We start from the raw sequence: 19,172 nt of genomic DNA, 5'->3' as shown, positions 1-19,172 counted from the left end.
AAAGATTTATGACACTTTTGTCCCAAAAATAAAGACGGAAGTTTGGCTCAACTAACTCCAACAAATTGTACAACTGTCTCAGCTGAAAAGTGTCTTTGGCAAGTTTTGTTAGAAAAGTGTCTACATACAAAACTCATCCTTTTCCTCTGGGCGTAGAAAATGACGTGAGCTGACTCTGGAGAACAATAACTCCTTAAGTGTTTGTTTCTGAACTCATTTGACAAAAATCTATTGATGTTATACTTTAGTCTAATATTTTCAGACGAACAGAAACTTGCTTCAGATGGTGAAACTTCCCTTTATCTCGTTGTTTGATCTCTCTCTCTCTCTCTCTCTCTCTCTCTCTCTCTCTCTCTCTCTGCTACACTAGCATCCTCTCCCTCTCTCTCCATCTCTGTGTTTTCCTCTCCTCCCTCCATCCCGCGCTGCTCGAGCTCCTTCACTCAATGAGTTTAATTATTCACCGTGCAGCTGACAACATCTGGGCTGGCCCACATTTTCTCTGTGATTCGCCCTCAGCAGCATCTGTCAGCGGCCCGGTTTCTCCCCCTGCAGACACGAGAGCATTAGATCGTCCCGGTTAGAGGATGGGGCGTGTAATCGCCACAGAGCAGCGGCTGCTCCACATCAGAAGTCACAGACTGAGAACGTGACTGTTAAATAGATTCTCTCTCTCTCTCTCTCTCTCTCTCTCTCTCTCTCTCTCTCTCTCTCTCTCTCTGTCTGTCTACTGTACATCTGAATCTGTTCGCTGTGCAAGAGAGACGACAAGACTGAGACAACTGACTGAAATTTTAAATATGAAAACGAAAATATGTAGGAGTGTAAATCCCAAGTAAAGTATCTAAATACTTTTTCCACCACTAAAAACAAATGCGCAGAAATCACCTTCAAAGATCACAAATTAACCCATCATTTAATTTGTATTAAAAAAAAGGTTTTATGGAGGGTTTTCTGCTGGACTATGTGTGGTCTCTGAGCTGTCACAAATTTCCTGTGTGCAGCAGATACAGAGTTTTATCAGGAAATGTAATGTGCAGATGGATGTATCTTGTGGTTTATTGGGTGTAAATGTTTGTGTATTCATCTACAAATCTAAATAGACTTGCTTTAAACTGCTTTCAGGAACACAAAAAGCTCAGACTTATAATATTTATAGTATTATTTCAGATTAATTGGTTGAATTTAAACTTTAAAATTAACTCAATTATGAATAAATGTACTTACATTTTAAGTTTCTTTCTTTGTAAACCACTTTTATTAAAACTTTATTTCATCTTGCTGACACCTTAGTGCAGTTTCCCTCTCTCACAAGTGAGTCGAGTGTACACGGGAGTGTGTTGGACCCTCTTGGCCACCGTACTCGTCCTCTGAGTTCAGATCAGTTAACGTGAACAAACTGTCAGCGGGCCAGCAGCCTCATTAACAGCCAGGCTGCCGTGGAGCACAAATCAAGTGTATTTACAATAAGACAGCTTAGAAACACAATCTGCTGCAACTGCTGAGGACCTTTTATTATGGCCGACCTTTTCCAGTCCGCCGTTTATACTTTTATTTACTCTGAGATTTAATAAGACCTGCAGAGAAATACAGTTAACATGAGGTCACTGAGCAGTTGTTGTTTTTTACGTCCAGCTCAGACAGCTGATTGGATCCTGTCATTTTAGTTTTTAAAGTTGATACATATTTAGTAACTCAAATATATTTAGAAACGGACAGATGTGGACTGTTAAGGGTGGAAATAAAGAGCGTTTTTTTTTTTCTAATGCTGCATTCACGAGATGTACATTAAATTCATTTTTTTTATTGTGTTACACAAGACTGTAGTCAGGATTGTACCTCCCTTGTCCCCTCTAGATTTTTGTTTGGTTTATTTATGGATATAGAAAGACAAAAAGGATCCAAGGGATAACATGTAAAAGCGATGAACACTTTTTTCCAACATGGTCCCTGATGAAAGAGAACAGAACATACAACACATAAAACACATACATCAAACTACACATCAAAAGTACCAGATAAAACACCATGAGCTACAACGCAGTAAAGTACCCGGTCCCCAGTCTGGAGTCTATTTTCCCCTAATTATCTATTTTATTCCACAAGTAAACCCTAACTTTAAGTTTAAAATCCCTTTGCGTTTCTGCCATTTTAATAAGTGGAAGACTATTCCATAAAATAATTCCTGTATAAAAAAAGGATTTTCTTGCTTCACTATTCAAACATGGTACCTTACATGAACAGACACTGGCCCTAGTCTCATGGGCATGTTGAGTGTGCACCATCAGAATCTGAAATCCCAAATACTTTGGGGCTAAACATATACCACGTCTCTGAAATAACACATTGTTTCAATTGTTAATGTTATTTATTCAGTTACCTGTTAAATTACACTCTCTGTAAATATTATTTCCGAACACAAATGTTTCCAAGCTGCCAGGATTACAATTCGGAACTGAATCCTATAATGTTTTGTTGGCATTAAAGTAGTTAAATCTAAGTAAAATAAGTCTAAAAATACAATATAAAATCAACCTGACTTGACATTGAATTCCAACACATAAATTAATCGACTAAACATGTGTGTCTCAGGTAACCTCAGCAGGAACTGCACAGAGACAGGTTGGTCTGTTGTCTACCCCGTCATCACCATCGCCTGCTGGTCCAACAACACAGATGAACCTAGCGAGGTGAGTTCACGGTCTGTTCACTTTCTGTGTAGTCTCGCATTGCAAGACCTTCCTCCACAGCACTGCGGAGGAGGGTCTGGCTAGTCCAAACAGCATCCCGGGATGGGAGCAAAACGTGCTCTGGTTTATTGGCATTTCTTTAAACCAATCACAATCGTCTTGGGCGGGGCTGAGCGGAGTAACGAGTAACGGTGCTTTTTGCAAAATAGCCTCGGGAAGGAACTTGTTTTGGTCAGACAAAACAGTCTAGCTAGCTGTCTGGATTTACCCTGCAGAGATCTGAGGAGCAGTTAACCATAGTCCTCAGAAATCTACCAGAGTTTAAAATTACGACACAAAGAATGCAGAAGGTGAACTGTAGAAAGTGCAGCTATATACTCTATACTGCACTATGCCCCGGTGCAGTCAGTCGGTCTTTGGCTGAAGTGACTGATGGTGTTGATGCCTGAGCAGTATGCTTGTGTTGACATTGACACTTGTATCAGGTGTGATCTAGCATCTACCACTTTCAAGCAGGGGAACGGAGTTCATGAAGGACGAAGTTAAGGGGAAAAATAAGAATTTAAGACTTTCACCCAGGAAACGTGTTGATGTCCCGTGTTTACTGAAGGGGGCCGGTGTTCTAACCCAAACCACAATCTTTTTTTCTAATTTTAACTAGTCGTTTTGTCGGCTAAACGGTCATTTACCGGTCGGCGGTCGCCCTTATTTCGTAACATTAATACGAATTATTGCGTATAGGTTTTCGAACGATATTTTACGAACCTGTTCATGAGAGTGCGTTGTGACGGTATCATTGCTTCCTCTGTGAAATATGTGACAGTTTCACCTCACCTCTTCAAAAAAATGTATATATATTTCTTGAAGCTGCACTTTCATATGGCTCTTTGTAGTTATGCTTATTTAAAGCTAATGTACTTGCTCTTACTACTTGTTGTCTGGAGTTTGCACCTTCAGGGTTGAAAGCACTTAATTGAAAGTTGCTTTGCATAAAAGCGTCAGCTAAATGACACGTAATGTAATGTTCAGGCCTCAACAACAATTATTCAAATGAAACAATTGGAGACCTTTCAAGGAGACCCTGGACAGACACAAGCTGTGACGAACGGACTCAAGCTAAAAATATAAAAGGGGAACCACTGCTTCATTTTACAGGTCCTGCAATTACTAGTAATAATTTTCTGTGAGGTTTTTCCTTAAAAGAACTGTGACAATCTAAGACAGTACACCACACATACTAAGTACCAAGTTATTTATCTTAGTTTTAACAAAGAAACCAGGAAAGTGCTCGTATTTCTAAGCAGCTACCACAATGGTTTCCTTTTGTGTTCATCGGAACAAGTGTACGTGTGAAGTCCCACGCAGCAGAGCAGAAAGTGCTCTTGTCGTGTCAACACATTTCAGGATCATATGTAAGTTTGACCCACTTTGAATCATTTGTTCGAGAGAAGTAAAACCACCACGGACAGTTTTCATTATCTGGCATTAAACACCAACCACAGACTAGTTTCAGTAAGTTTCTTACCTCTCCTGCACAATCTAATCTCTGCTCTTTGTTGTAATATACTTTAGTTTTTAATCATTTTGTGCTAATAAAATAAACGTATTACTTTTTGCTAATAAACTAAACGCTTTTGAATGTTTCCGTGCATTCCGACTATTTTTTAAGTTTGACATTTCCAGCAAGTCTTCGAAATGTTTTTCAGCTGTCAGCGTTCACACTGCAGTTTCTGCAGGGAATGCATTTTCTAGTTTTGCTTACAATGTAAAAAGTTCCATGTCTCCAAAACCAGATCTCAACACACCAGCTGATACTTAAAGCAACACGTCCTCATACATAAACCACGCCAATGAGTCCCAAAACAACATATGACCGTTTTACCTGAGACACCCTACTAAAGCCGTCCCGTCGGACTTATGCACGCATAAAAGTGGTCAGCACGGAGACGAGGTGTAGACCAGTAGCCACGCCCGACTCATGTGGACCTAACACCAGAGAACGAGGGAGGGAGGGAGGGAGGGAGGGGGAGCGCCAGCGGGGAGGAAACAGAGTCATAGGGCAGAAAACGGGTGGGAAAAGGAAAATGCATCATAAATCGGGAGAAATAGGAAAACGTGAGTCTCCCGGGGAAAATGGGAGGGTTGGAAAGTATGCATCCACTTGGGGTCCTAATATGGGTAAATATGGATCGTGTACAATCGACCCATATGTCAGTTTTTCTGGGTGAGGACCAAGAGGATGGTCTGCTTGAAGGATATGTTCAAATTGTTCAAGTTTGTCTAAATTGAAAGAGGTTTTGCTTGCCCTGAAGAAAACTTGATACTATTAAGATTTTCTTTGTGTTTCCATTAGTTCCAAAGTCAACAAAAGCTTCTGTTCCACTTCCCCACACCAAAGCACTTAATAGATATAGATAACTTCAGGACTGTGGAGTTTGTCCCTCATCACTTACGTTGGAAACGCATGGGATGTTTTAATGGCCAGTATTAAAAGGGGAAATGATTACAACATGCAAAACATTTTTTTCAATGTACATATGGGACTTAAAAACCTGTCCTTTTTAAAACTAAAGCTTTTAATGCAGATGTGAAAATAAGACAATGGGAACAAACAAAAGATTCATTTCTCCAAAATCAACCGACTGACGTTCAAACATACGTTTACTGAAAACAGCCTACAGGAAAATAAAAAGGCAGCTCAGTCCTACAGCTTCAGTGTGAGTTGTGATAAAACTGCTCATCAAATACTTACAGATGGACTTTGAAATGACTAAATTCAAACAGACTCACTTTTGACTGTTGTTTTGCAGACTAAAAACGGCCCATTAATCCACCATATGTGGAGTTTAAGCTTGTTCTTATTGACGCGGTCCAATTGGTCAGTCTCGTTTTAAGGTGGTTTATTAAAGCTGGAATAATAATAAAAAACTTGTACAAGGATCTTTTCGGTTTGTGAGTCCACAGTCAGCTGGCCGCTGTTACTCTGTCTCTTCACGCTCCAAAAAGAATACTGACTACTGGTTACATCAGATAATATAGAAATGTGCAAGCTATTATGATTGGCTAATACTAAGGTGGGAGGCAACCATGGTTTAGACTTGGCGCTTCCTTGTTGGTGCACAGGCTGGTCCCAGCCTCTTGGCACACGATGGTCCATCCAATGGGAGACGTCGACTCCCTGGAGGATTCCCTCTCTCCCTTCCTCCCAGGTATTTTACACTCAAGAGGAATTTAATCCACTTCCAACCAGTCTATTACCCCCCCCTTCTAATATCAGTGCTCTGTGTGTGAAGACATGCATTATACTTTGTGTTATCTTGCCAAGAACAGCCATTCTTTTAAGATGACGAATGAAGAATATTCCTAACAGTACATAGTCGTCCACAGCTCTGAGTGCATCATCAGTCCAAGGCTTTACATCCCCTTGTGAACTCTGCCTAGTTAGGTATATCATGGCAGTTCGTGAAATGGTCACGTTATTTATTCTATTGATACGTGTTCACAGGGATGTTTTTCTCTTTTTTCGTGGTGGCCAGCACGAAAATGGTAGGGAGTAGTATAAAAAGCCGAAAATCCGCGTAGGGAGGTTAGTCGGGGTGGTGGATGGGTCAAACAATACAGGACTTTCACCCGGGTGACCGGGGATCGCGTCCCGTGTGTGACGTTTTGTTTTTTTCACCGTAGTCTTCCTAATCACAACCGTCCTCTTATTGTCGCACATCCCCAGCGTCCGTCTCCCAGCGTGTGAGGCGTCCTTTCACCGTAGTGTTTTTCCTAAACCCAACCTCCACCATCCCGTTATTGTCGCGCATCCCCAGCAGCCGTCCCCAGCAGCCGTCTCCCGGCGTGTGAGGCGTCTTTTCCCCGTTGTGTATTTCGTGCTGGCCACCACGAAAAAAACGAGAAAAATGTCCCTGTGAACACGTATCAATAGATTAAAAATAACGTGACATTTACACGAACTGCCGTGAGACCGGGTTGGTATAGCTTAACCTAATCAACCCTTCCCCAGGAGACATTCTTGAGCTGGCAGTTTGACCCCCCCTCTCTACACACATTTCTGTCTCTTCTAACTGAAGTCAAGATCCGGTTCATACATTCACTTATATTTAATGAGAGTCATTATAACTAATTATTTGATTATTATACATGATATTCGCAGACATTATAAATGATTCTCTTTTTATCAAGGTCTTTGCGTAGCCTACTAGGCACTTTGCATATTTACTTTTTTATTTCTTCACATTGTCACTGATGATCAGTTTAAAGTCTGACCAGTTTCGGCATCTCTGTGTCTCTGTGTTTATCTGTTCGAGAGAAGGCGCTCTGACAGAGATAAACTAGGAAAGGTCAGGGTCGAGAGGAAGGAGAGTTTCTGGCTGACAGATCTCTGAACTCCAGCTGATCTCTTGGCTCAGCTCCCCTTTCTCTCTTCAGACCACCGTGAAATCAGCCTTTTCCTTCACATCATTGTGTTTGTGTGTGCAGTGTTGTAGTACTCAAGACCACCTTTTTGAAGGTCTCTGTCTAGTCTCAAAATCAATGTATTTTTACTCGGTCTTGTCTCCGTCTCGGATAAAGAGGACTCTGGATTTTATTTCAAGACTGTCAAGCCCCAACTGCAGGGATATTGCTAAATTGCCTCGGCATTACTGTAATTTGATGATATACTTCCTGCTACAAATGCAACCAATAACTTGACTAATTTCTAATTGGAAATGTGTTACTGTTAATCACTTCTTCCCAATACTTTAACACGCACTCCCAAGAACTCCCAAGAAAGTGAATGCGGGAAACAGGAGAAGAAGCTCTGGCCGTCTGGCTCTGGTCTTGGTCTTGACTCGGTCTCGCCCTGCCTTGGTCTTGTCTTGGTCTCAGCCCCTCAAAGTCTCGGTCTTGTCTCGGTCTCAATACACTCTGGTCTTGGTGTTGACTTGGTCTCTGTTTAGGTGGTCTTGATTACAACACTGTGTGTGTGTGTGTTTCTGCACTTAGGAGCACCAGCTTCCTGCATCTTTAAAGAGTCAGTTCACCGAAATGACAAAGGAAAAAAAACCTATTCTTCTCACTTACTTGTTTCAAAATGTCCTCTGAGATTTCTGCCTCTAGCCCAGGGGTCATTTTAGTTAATGGGCCACAGACTCCTAATTTGATCTCAAGTGGGCCAGACCAGTAAACCACTCCAGAACACCTGCTCTAGCCCAAAACGATAGAATTTGAATGCCTTTGTCATTTTACTTTACAATACAGCGAAATTAGTAGCGCTACTCCACTGGGTGCATACAATAAATACAATAAATAATCCTTACAGGACATATAAAACTGAATAAAAACAGTAAAAGAGCAATGGTCAGATAAGTGCAAGTATCAAAGTGCAGGAGGTGACAGTGAGTGACTGGGTTTGTCTAACTACATTTGTTTAGGGAAATTATTGCATTTGGGAAGAAGCTATTTTTAAATCTGTTGGTTCTGGATTGTATAGACCTATAACGCCTACCAGAGGGTAACAATTGAAACAGGTGGTGGCCAGGATGAGTATTGTCCTTGATGATGTTCTTGGCTCTTGAGAGAGTGCGGCTGAGTGCAATATCTGACAGAGAGAGAGGAGGGGGCAACCAATGATTTTTTTCTACAATCTTGATAATTTTCTGCAGAGCCTTTTTGTCTGCAGAAGTGAACGTAATTAAGTTTGCAGCCATAATGCTTGGAAATTTAAAAAACAAAGATGCAAAGTAATTTAGATTTTGTGCAGAGCCTCCTTTTAGACTCTTCAAAATTTAGGACGGTTATCCTAGTTGTGGGAGTGCACAGCGGTGACTTTTGGACAATTCAGTATGACTTGACATATTTGATGTTCATTTTCTGGTTTCTTCTGTTTGTCCTTCAGTCAGTGTGCTCATAATCTAATCAACATTACCCTGGGCTTGCTCTCAGCAACAACAAAAAATGTATGGTGAACTAAAAAGAGCACAAACGATGAGTAGATGGTTGGAGGGTTATCTTGGATCTGTTTAACATGGAGAGAACAGTGATGGGCAGCCAGTGAGACATGTTGAGGAACTTTTATAGAGATGCACCATGTAGGATAATTGAGCCACTACACCATTTACCCGGTCATTTACTGTGTGTATTATTCTGTATGCTTGTACACCAAGTCCATAATTGCCGTCGAAAGATGTACAATCAATCGATTAATGGAGAAGATAATCAGCAGGTGAATCCAGAATGGTAATAATCATTAGCTAATAGTTCAAAATAAGCTCCAGCTCAACCAAATCCAACAGTAAAATCCTGTTTTTGCATGTTAGCACAGGATATAATAATCGAATGATAGAATATATAATAGTAGAACAGTTACAGGGGGCATTTTTATACTTTTAATTCTTTAACTACATGTTCCTGATTTATACTTGCAGCAGACTGATCTCAATAAGTGGCGTATGTATGACACGCCAATTCGTATGTCATTTTGGCGTGTTATCAAGGCTCATAATCGCTTTTTAGCGTGTTTATCAATCCCGTTTGGCCTCCATTGACTTAAATTACCTTGCGATTGCGTGTCAATTTACTTCAAGTTCTCCTGAGAAAAGAACGGTATTGAGTAGTATGAAAGCCCGAAAATCCGCATAGGGAGGTTGGATGGTGGATGGGTCAAACAACACAGGACTTTCACCCATGACACTGGGGATTGTGTCCCGCATGTCACGTTTCCTAAACCCAACCGTCGTTTTCTTCTTTTACTAAAGCCAACCATCCCGTTATTGTTTTCCTAAACCCAACCGTCTCGTTGTTCTTTTCCTAAACCCAACCCGTCCTCTGTATACAGCGTAGACATCCACACGGATAGCTCAAAATGCGTACAGATAACACGCCACTTGGCTTTAGAAAGTGGCGTGTATGTTTACGCGAAGTCATGATGTCACGAAGTTTTACTGAAGGCAAATCTTCCATGCAAGACTTTTATTCGTAACAAGAGTGTTCGTACAGTGTGGTTAAGTACTTTTACCTAAGTAAAAGGATCTGAATACTTCCAACACTGGAGAACAGCTGAGACTTGCACACAGTATATTGTTGTGGCGAGACACTGGTTGAAACCCTCCGCTCCTCCAGCTGAGTTCAGCAGGGTTCAGCTCCTGGTCTCTAATCCGCCCTGGTCTGAAAGTAAACTGGAATTTATTTCTCTTGAGAGAAAGATTATGTAGCCGAATATGTTGCAAAATCCCTTCTTCACTGTCTTTTCTATTTCCAGTGAACCTGTGTTATCTGTCTGCTGTGTCAGTGGGTTTGTATCCGTGTGTTTGAACCTGAGGCGTCCTGTGCGATGCCGCGGAGCTTATCTTCCGACCGTTCCCGTTATTGCTTTCAGTCCCGGCTGCATTCCAGGACCCTTTGGTTTATACTGAGCTTTAAACAACCAGGTAACATCCAGGTTTAAGAGAATATCCGGAACCACTATTGTGTCCACGCTGAATAAAGCCACATACACCCCTTGTTCTCTCATTCTATACCGTCCAGTCTGGTTGAAAGTCCATCATGCTTCGGAGTCTCATTACTTTAATTGACACCCGCAATATTAAAATTTAGACCAAGGAGAAGTAGATCTCTTGTTTTTGTGACTTTTTTGCGTTGAATTTTGGCGTTTCTATACAGCTTTTCTCACGCGATACTTGTGCATAATTTTTTGTATGGCGATTTTTGGGCTGTTTCTTATTAAACAAAAAGGATCTCCCTCTTTAACAAAAAGGTCTATTTCTAAAGGGATTATTTCCATTATGTTGTCAGAAGTTTAGAATAATAATCGGAGCCCGTCAGTGGTAAAAACAACACTTTTAGTGGATGTAAATTGAAGGTGCGCAATTGCCTATTAGTTTCTTCCCAGCCCTTGTCACATGACCCATTGTTTCCATGATGACTATCCAAATTTTTACCTAAAGAACCCATAGAAAATGTGTATTGTATTGTGATACACAATTTGTTAAAAAATAAAAACAATTGAAATGAATAATGAATGTGATGTGTTTTATTTAGCAAAATGAAATTGTGTTGTTCTATCCTATCCAATATTTCTTATATTTCTAAGCAGATTTTCTATGCTGTATTCTGATCAAATCCCCCATAACTGATTATTGTTCAGTTATGGAACTGAACAATAATCAGGGTGCCATCCCACTTAAAAAATCCTGGAATTGCCCCTGCATATACTGAGCAGTGTGACAGAAAACAGCAGAACATAAAGATGAATGTTCACACACACACACACACACACACACACACACACACACACACACACACACACACAGCTGGACTGTGATCCTCTCCAGAGCCCTCAGGTGTGGGACTCCTGCTCTTTGACTATCTCAGTGAAGCTTCTTTTTGTTTCCTGTGGAAGAGACGGAGGTTTTCCGTCTGGAAAACATTCAGCTGAGACCAGACGTCACCGCTGGCACTCACACAGATACTCGCACTTCACACACACTGTAGATCCAGCTGATTGTCCTCTCTGATCACTCTCACTGCGACACAAAACAGCTCTTCAAATCAACAAGCACACGTGGACTCAGCGATGGAGAGACAGGACAGGAGACCGTTTAATTGTGACTTGAAGCGTTGGAAAAAAAAAAAAGACTCAAAAGGTGTCCAGCGAGCGAGAAATCCTTAACTTCATTACATGCAAATGTTCTTTAACGAATGGAAGCTACAGCCAAAACGCATTTGTTATGATTTCCTCGATGAGAAGCACTGGCTTTTCTGTTGTAATAAATAGCAGATTGTTGAGGTCAGAGACTGATACGACTGTAAAGAGCTACTGACGTGAAGAAGACAGCCAAGGTGTGGAAATAACTCATTGTGCGCCAGTAAAGTGGCAACATGAGGAAAAAAAATTCCAAGTTTGAGCTGAGAATGTAAATGATGTGCTTGATGCTAAACACACAGACAAGAACACATCATTTGTCTTTTCTTCTTTACACAGCACATCTGTTAACATAACAAAACCTCTGTCAAACATCTGTGACACCCTGAAAAATCCATCTGGAGCAGTGCTGTTATAAAAATATTGATAAAGAAAACCTTCTCAGGTAGCCAAACTGATTTGGCTGAACATCGGTGTAAATCGAGTGCACAGTTGTGGCACCAAAGGTTGAATTATTTACAACTCACTCACTTTAAAGGTGCTCTAAGCGATGTCACGCGTTTCTTAGGCTACAACATTGTTTGTCACATACAGCAAACATCTCCTCGCTATCCGCTAGCTGCCTGTCTCCTTGAACACACTGTAAAAAAATAAAAAACGCAGTCTCTGTAGACAGCCCAGGCTCCACAAACGCCAACAAAAACAAACTGCACCAACCTGCACCACGAAACAAACAGTGTTCCAGCCAATAACCGACAAGAAGGATCTGGGCGTGGGGGTTGGGGGGTTTGTGCGCGGAATGGAGGGGGAGGGGACGGGATGAGGAGGAGGGAGGGGAGAGCTAGCCTCCGTTTTGTTTGACAATACTTCGAACGTCGACAAGAAGTAACATCACCCAACATCGCTTAGAGCACCTTTAATTCATACACTCGGGCAGTGACAGTGAAATAAATCAGTCTGGTCCTGACCATGCACCACAACGTCCCCGGTTTAAATCTGGCCAGGGTTGTGTTGCATCTCTCTCCCTTGTTCCCTAACCTCTCTATTGGCCAAGTTTGTGAATACATACAAGAAGTTTGACCTGTTTTTGTTGCTCTGTGTGATCTCAACGAACCGGAAGCGAATACGTCTCACCCAGTTCTTTATAGAAATGTATAAGAAGCAAAATCTGGCACAACTTTAACAACAATTTAAATCCAGAATCAGACACTAAAGCTGATTTTTTTTATTTTATTTTTTTTATTTAATCCAACCCAAAACTGAGCCACGCCCATAAATGGTCATTATATTCGGTTTATTTACACATACCTTGTATCCTGGAAATCCAGAGTTCTCACAAGAGCACAATTTCAATTTGCTCAGCGAGTCACTCTGGCAGTGAGTAGTGATGCTCATTACCCATGCCCTTGGAGCTGAGCTGCACCAATCACATTGGTGTATCTGATCTGATAATTTTGTCTTTTCTTTTAAAAATATTGGCAGAAAATAATTGCGTAAATGTTCATCCCTGGCTCTGATGGTCTTCATGTTCCTCTGGTCTCTGTCTTGACTCGGTCTTGATTTAAAAACCTACACAGGAGCAGATAAGATAAAGACAGTCCAGACTTCTTTCGTGGCCAGGGAGCCGTTCAGCCTAAAGTTCAACATCGCTTTAATACTCTGGTGTCAAAGAGGAATACAGACAGGGCGAGGGAGCCAGAGTTTATGGATGGAGATGTGTTTGGACATAGAAGGCAATGTGGCTGCAATAGACCAGAGCCAGCAGGTCATCAGCTCCCAGCCAGAAGGCCTGAGAATCAAACTCAGGAATGAGACGCTGATGCCAGGCCGTGACTGTCTGTGTAGCCTCACATATTTGTCCATGTGTGTTTAGATTGGACAGATAGTGGTGGAAGAAGTACTGAAACCCTTTACCGTAGTAAAAGTAGTAATGCTACTAACGGAAAAATACTCCGATAAAGTCCTCCATTTACATTTTTACTTAAATGCACTGAAATCTTATTTAAAAGCTAGAATGGTTTTGGTTATTTCACGACAGACTTCTATGTCTTTATTTGTGTGCATAGTCTGAATTAAAATGAGACGGGGTTGTCTGATCAAACCACACACACTCCTGATGCAGCAGATTAGCCTTAAAGTTCTAAACTCTTAATCATTAACAACTTCAAACTCTATTGTTGAATGTAATGTCAAGTTGTAGAGAAATATCTCAGATTTTAAATAATGTTTGTATGGGCTTAAAGTAAAAAATATATGCAAAAGTACCAAAATCATTGTCAGGTTACTTTTAGAGTTTGGATGTATGAGTGTAGTTGTATGAGCTACTTCTCCACAGTCTGTGTGTTAGCTACAGTAGATGGCGGTCGGCACGACAACAGTTTGGAGAAGCAGGCAGGAGTACCGACACGGACGCTAAGCAATGTCCTGCTGTGGACGGGGGGGGCAGCTAAATGCATTTAGACAGCTAAAAACATCTATATCATTTTAAAGGTGCAGTAAGCGCGGGCGCCTGGGTAGCTCACCTGGTAGAGCAGGCATCCATATAAAGAGACTTAGTCCTCAATGCAGCAGTCACAGGTTCCACTCTGACCTGCAGCCCTTTGCTGCATGTTATCCCTCCCCCCCCTCAAGCCTAAGCTGTCCTGTCAAAAATAAAGGCCTAAAGTGCCCAAAAACTAATCTTAAAAAAATAAAGGTGCAGTAAGCGATGCTGCACAAAGATTGTTGATATTTGAACTCAACTGCCAATACAAATACAACCCCCCCCTTCAGAAGTGCAGCCCCCTTGGATTAACATCACTTACTATACCTTAAGTGTACGCTATATTTAGATTATTTTCACCGCTTTACCTTGCTGTCAGACAGCCCTTTATGACAGGGAACTGAAGCCGTTATCTCTGCTCTCTTCAAAGCCACCAGACTCCTTTGACATTTTACCTCTCAGGAGTAGGGAGTTGCTGCTCTAACGCTGCCTCCATCGGTTAGTTTGTTTGTGTTATTGTGTGACTTTGGTGGATCTGAACTAACCCTTTAACTTCATACAACATCACTGTGAAAAAATCCAAACCATGTCTTTAAACGTTAAAACGTCAATAACGAAAAATCCCCAGATCTGGAGATCATAGGATTTTGAAAACCATGTCAGAAAGAAGAAAAGAAAAAAGTGAGGAAAAACAAAGAAGAATGAAAAGGAGGAAAAAAGCAGGAAGGATGGAAAGAAGAAAAAAACACAAGAGGGAAAAAAGAATGAAAAGAAGGAAGACTAGTTACTTCTAGAGGATTTAAAAAACAAAAAACTTGTCAGAAGGAAGAAAAGACTAAAGCAGGCAAATAGTGAAGAAAAACAAGGATAGAAGAATGAAAAAGAAGAAAAGTAGTATAAAAGAAAAGACAGATGAAAGAAGGAAGACTGTTTACTTTTTAGAGTTTTATATTTAGATTTTAATATTGAAAATCTCCAAATTCCCCAAAAACTTTGCCAGAAGGGAGGAAAGAAAAGATTGAAGCAGGAAAAAGTCAAACAAAAGACCGATAGGACGAAAAGGAGAGGATGATGAGAAATACAAAAGGTGAAAGATGAAATGTGAACAAAAGAAAGAAAGAAATAAGGAAATATACTTGCTAAACAAAGCAAAGGGAAGAGAGACAAATTGGACAGAGTGAAGGATGTAAAAAGAAATCTGGAGAGAAAGTACGGAGAGGAGAAAGTCTCCAGAAACAGAAACCTGTGTCTGGATATGATGCTGAAGTTCAGCAGCTGCATGAGTGGATGTACAGCACTTTGCACTTCTGTTTCTCTTCTACATCCGTCTTTGTGAGGACCACCTGCAGGGGTTGCATTATGTCAACGTGGGTCCTCACAAGTATAGAAGTTCAAACAAGATTCTTTGTGTATCTTAACATCTTAACACAACACATTTGTAAAGCGTGCATGCTCACATGCTTTATGTGCTGGTGTGCAAACCTGTACAGTTTGTGTGTTTCTTAAATGTGTGTTTAACAGTATGTGAAAGGGGCTTACAATATGTGTGTGAGTGTGTTGAAGTGCGCGTGCTCATGCATGTCTAAAGCATGTATATACTGAGAAAGTGTGTGAATGTCCGGTTTATTGCCAGATGGTGTGTCAGACACGGGGGAATGTTGTTTATAGATGACGAGAGCGATGAACGCCAGGCACGCGCACACACACACACACACACACACACACACACACACACACACACACAGGGGCAGATCCATCTCTGTGTGTCGGCCTGAGAGAGAGTTTACAGTGAGTTTGTACTGTTTTGAAATAGACCAGTCTCATCCTGAACGTGCTTTTATTGTGAAAGAGCCTCTCCACGTTGTGAAAAGACACATGAGACAACAGAAGCTCTGTGATGTCTTATGCATCGTTATGCTTCAATATCAGTCTCATCGCTGTTGGGTAGTGTAGGGAAACGGGGCTTTTGGCAGATTTTATTTTGAAAAGGGAATAAACCTGAACTCACCCAAACAAATCGGTATTTAATCAAACCCAAAGAAACATATTTTGGCAAAGAATCTATGTGTGAGGAGTCCTCGTTAGCTCTATGAACGACCACACAACTTGGGGATGTTTTCAGTCACCAGGCAACCGCTTTGCTTACTTTTTGTAGGCGTAAACAATTATTCATGCAGCTGTTTCTTTATTTAACATGTAGCTGAAAGTATAAATAGATAGAGAGCAGCGCCCTCGAGTGGCTGTAATTCTCTGCCTTTACTTAAAGAACAACCAGAAAACCTGTACTCAAGTACAAATTTAAGGAACTTGAACTCAAAAAATTTCCATTTTATGCTACTTTATACTTCTACTCCACTACAATTTAGAGGCAAATATTATACGTTTTACTCCATTACATTTATCTGACAGCTTCAGTTATTTGGCAGATTCTGATCATTAATATAAAATATAAATCGGCCAATAAATGATGATGTAATATTTTAAATGAAGCTTCACAGCAGTGAATTAAGCAGTTAGAATTATCCTCACCTTTACCAGCTGCAACATTAATGTCACGACAACCAATTATAATCTGCATGACGAGTACTTTTACTCTTGGTACTTTACGTATATTTTAAGATTATTTTTTGGGCATTTTAGGCCTTTATTTTCATAGGACAGAGAGAGAGAGGGGGAATGACATGCATGTGTTTAAGTTTAACCAGTCATCTCTTCTTTTTTCCTTGTTTTTTTCACTTGTACCTTTTAACTAAATATAATGTATTTTCTGTGTTTGTGTGTCCAGCTGGTCTTCTACAGCATAGTGAGGATCCTGTCCACTCTGGGCCACAGCCTGTCCCTCATCACACTGCTCACCAGCACCATCATCATCTGTTTGTTCAGGTAAAACACACACACACACACACACACACACACACACACACACACTCTGATCTGTCCACCAGTTACACACCACTCCAGTGAAACCAGATGCTTCATGTATCTTCGGGTAAAGCAGATACACAAACATCCTTTTAATCCCCAAAAGTAAAGAAAAACCCAAAACATAAACCATAACTCTGAAAAAACTGAACTAAGATGTTCAAAACAACATTTGGGAGATTACTATTATGAATATAAAATGTATACAAACTTTTAAAATACAAAAAACATATTGTTTTTGCATTATAGGCCTACTTTTGTTTATATATATAAAAGAAAAGTAGTATAATATGGAGTATATATAAGTATGTGTGTGTATATATATATATTTCAGTCCCTGTGGATCAATTTCTGACTAAAGTATTTTGAGCTTTATTTAAAATAAATGTAATAAGCATGAAGTGCATAATCCAAACACCATCATTTGCAGTGTAAACAAGCTATACAGTAATTGCATATATAACTAAAATAATGCCTTTTGAATTTTTGTGTAAATGTGTCTTATTGTACAAAAATAAAACAATCCACATACGTTATTGAAGTTTCTATAAGTCTGACAGAGAATTTTTTGTGACACACACACACACACACACACACACACACACACACACACACACACAGAGCACTCAGGGTGATAATAGATTGTTGTAGAAGCTCAGTCTGTATCAACTCCAGCTGTTCACTTGGCATGTTTAGAGACCGCATCTTTCACTGGATTCACACCACGACACCCTTTCTAAACACACTTCTCAACATTCCTGTGTGTGTGTCTGTGTGTGTGTGTGTGTGTGTGTGTGTGTGTGTGTGTGTGTGTGTGTGTCTGTGTAGGAAGCTCCACTGCACGAGGAACTACATACATGTGAACTTGTTTTTGTCGTTCATGCTTCGAGCTGCGTCCGTGCTGATCAAAGACGCGCTGCTCTTCTCAGGCGACCAAAACACAGACTGCAGCACGCAACCCTCGCTGGTGACTATACACACACACACACACACACACACTTGTTTAATTGTATTTAGGGGGTCGTTTCTGTCAACTTCGCTATTGTTGCTTGATATCCACCTGTAAAAATGTAAAATGGATAGAAAAGCCATTGACATTGAAATCAACATAGCAGAATGGTAAGAGCGTATGAATCCGTATAAACCGACTTGCAGTGAGTCACAGAGGTGAGGTTTTGTTGTTACGGACAACCGATCATCAGAGTAGTACCATTACAAGGCTGCTAAATGAGTCAGATTTTACTAATTAAAGGCAGGGTTGGTAACATTTTTCAATTTACACTTTTTTATATATTGTTTGAAATGGTCTTTACATTAGAGTGCGGCTACCCGACCCAAACCCGACGGGACCCGACGGTACCCGACAGGCCGGGCCGGGTGTGTGTGTGTGTGTGTGGAAAGTGGGCAGAAGAGAGAAAGAGGAAGCAGATGTAGATGCGACCGGAGCAGAGTTGGTGGAATAAGTTTAAGTTTTGTAACACAGTGTGTGCGGTGTCCGAGATAAACCTCAGACTGAAAGCCAAGTTCATTCATTTGCTCACCAGAAACGGCATTTTTAACCCTGACGTTATTCATTTTATAACGTCGGCCCTGGAGGTAACGAGTCTCCCCTGGTTTTCTGACCACGGTCTGAAACGAAGCAATCAGGAAAGGTTAACACATTGAACATTTTAAATTAAACAGCTCATTAACGTGAGCTTGTTGCCCCGTGTGCGCTGATGCGCTCATCTGTTGACATTTCCGAATGCCTTCCTATAGTTGCTTAATAAAAGCTTTCCACACAAACAAACGTACATGTGTCATTAGTATGAGAAAAAAAATGAGATTTTAACTGTGTCGGGCTCGGGTCGGGCTCGGACATAAATATCTTAATGCCTGTCAGGCTTGGATCGGGTTCGGTTACTGCTCTGTCAGACGCGGGCCCGGCTCGGGCAGAAAAATGCGGCCGATCAGAAAAAAGACATTTGTAGGTGCTGAAATCCTGTAAAAATGCCCACCAATCACTGCCTCGCGTTCTGCTTCTTTAAGAACCAATGAAATGCTTCCTCACCACTGGAGTTACTGCAAGTCTACTGGAGAATGGAAGAGAAAACTGCCACAGTTACTTGCAACCACTTGCCCGCCTGCCCCGCTAAAAAGGCAAAGAAAAGAAAGTCTGACCTGAAAAAGCTGCGACTAACGGGGCATTCACATCAAAAAAAGTGCTCTGCGATTTTCCGCAGGGTTGTTGCAGGAAACATTCTCCCCTCAGTTCAGCGCCTGTGTTTTGTTTTTTACCCTCATAGTGTTTTAAAACTTTCTTGTGGCAGCAATAGAGGCAGTGATGTTCCCCTTTTACTGTATGGGATTCACACACCGCCTCAAAACACACCGACAAGTCTGATCACCAGTTACATGATATGCCCCCGCAGCGTGATGTGGGGTTGCGTTTCTCCAAAGCTTCAGC

The 19,172-nt window shown here is 41.0% G+C and overlaps 1 protein-coding gene across 4 annotated transcripts in view; it reads left to right on the top strand.

Moving 5' to 3' along the window:
• The window catches only part of LOC144537202 (vasoactive intestinal polypeptide receptor 2-like), a 47,018-nt gene that overhangs the window by 18,448 nt on the left and 9,398 nt on the right, over positions 1 to 19,172 (top strand). For all 4 annotated transcript variants that reach the window (XM_078280723.1, XM_078280722.1, XM_078280721.1 and 1 more), the window contains exons 4-6: positions 2,593 to 2,690; positions 16,590 to 16,687; positions 17,555 to 17,693. In XM_078280723.1, the coding sequence (XP_078136849.1) occupies positions 2,593 to 2,690; positions 16,590 to 16,687; positions 17,555 to 17,693 (335 nt within the window). The remainder of the gene's footprint in view (positions 1 to 2,592; positions 2,691 to 16,589; positions 16,688 to 17,554; positions 17,694 to 19,172) is intronic.

This window comes from Sander vitreus, chromosome 22 (genome assembly GCF_031162955.1).
Source record: "Sander vitreus isolate 19-12246 chromosome 22, sanVit1, whole genome shotgun sequence".
Lineage (NCBI taxonomy): Eukaryota > Metazoa > Chordata > Actinopteri > Perciformes > Percidae > Sander > Sander vitreus.
The sequence above is the reverse complement of the archived record's forward strand: the minus strand, read 5'-3'. Positions and strand labels throughout refer to the sequence as shown.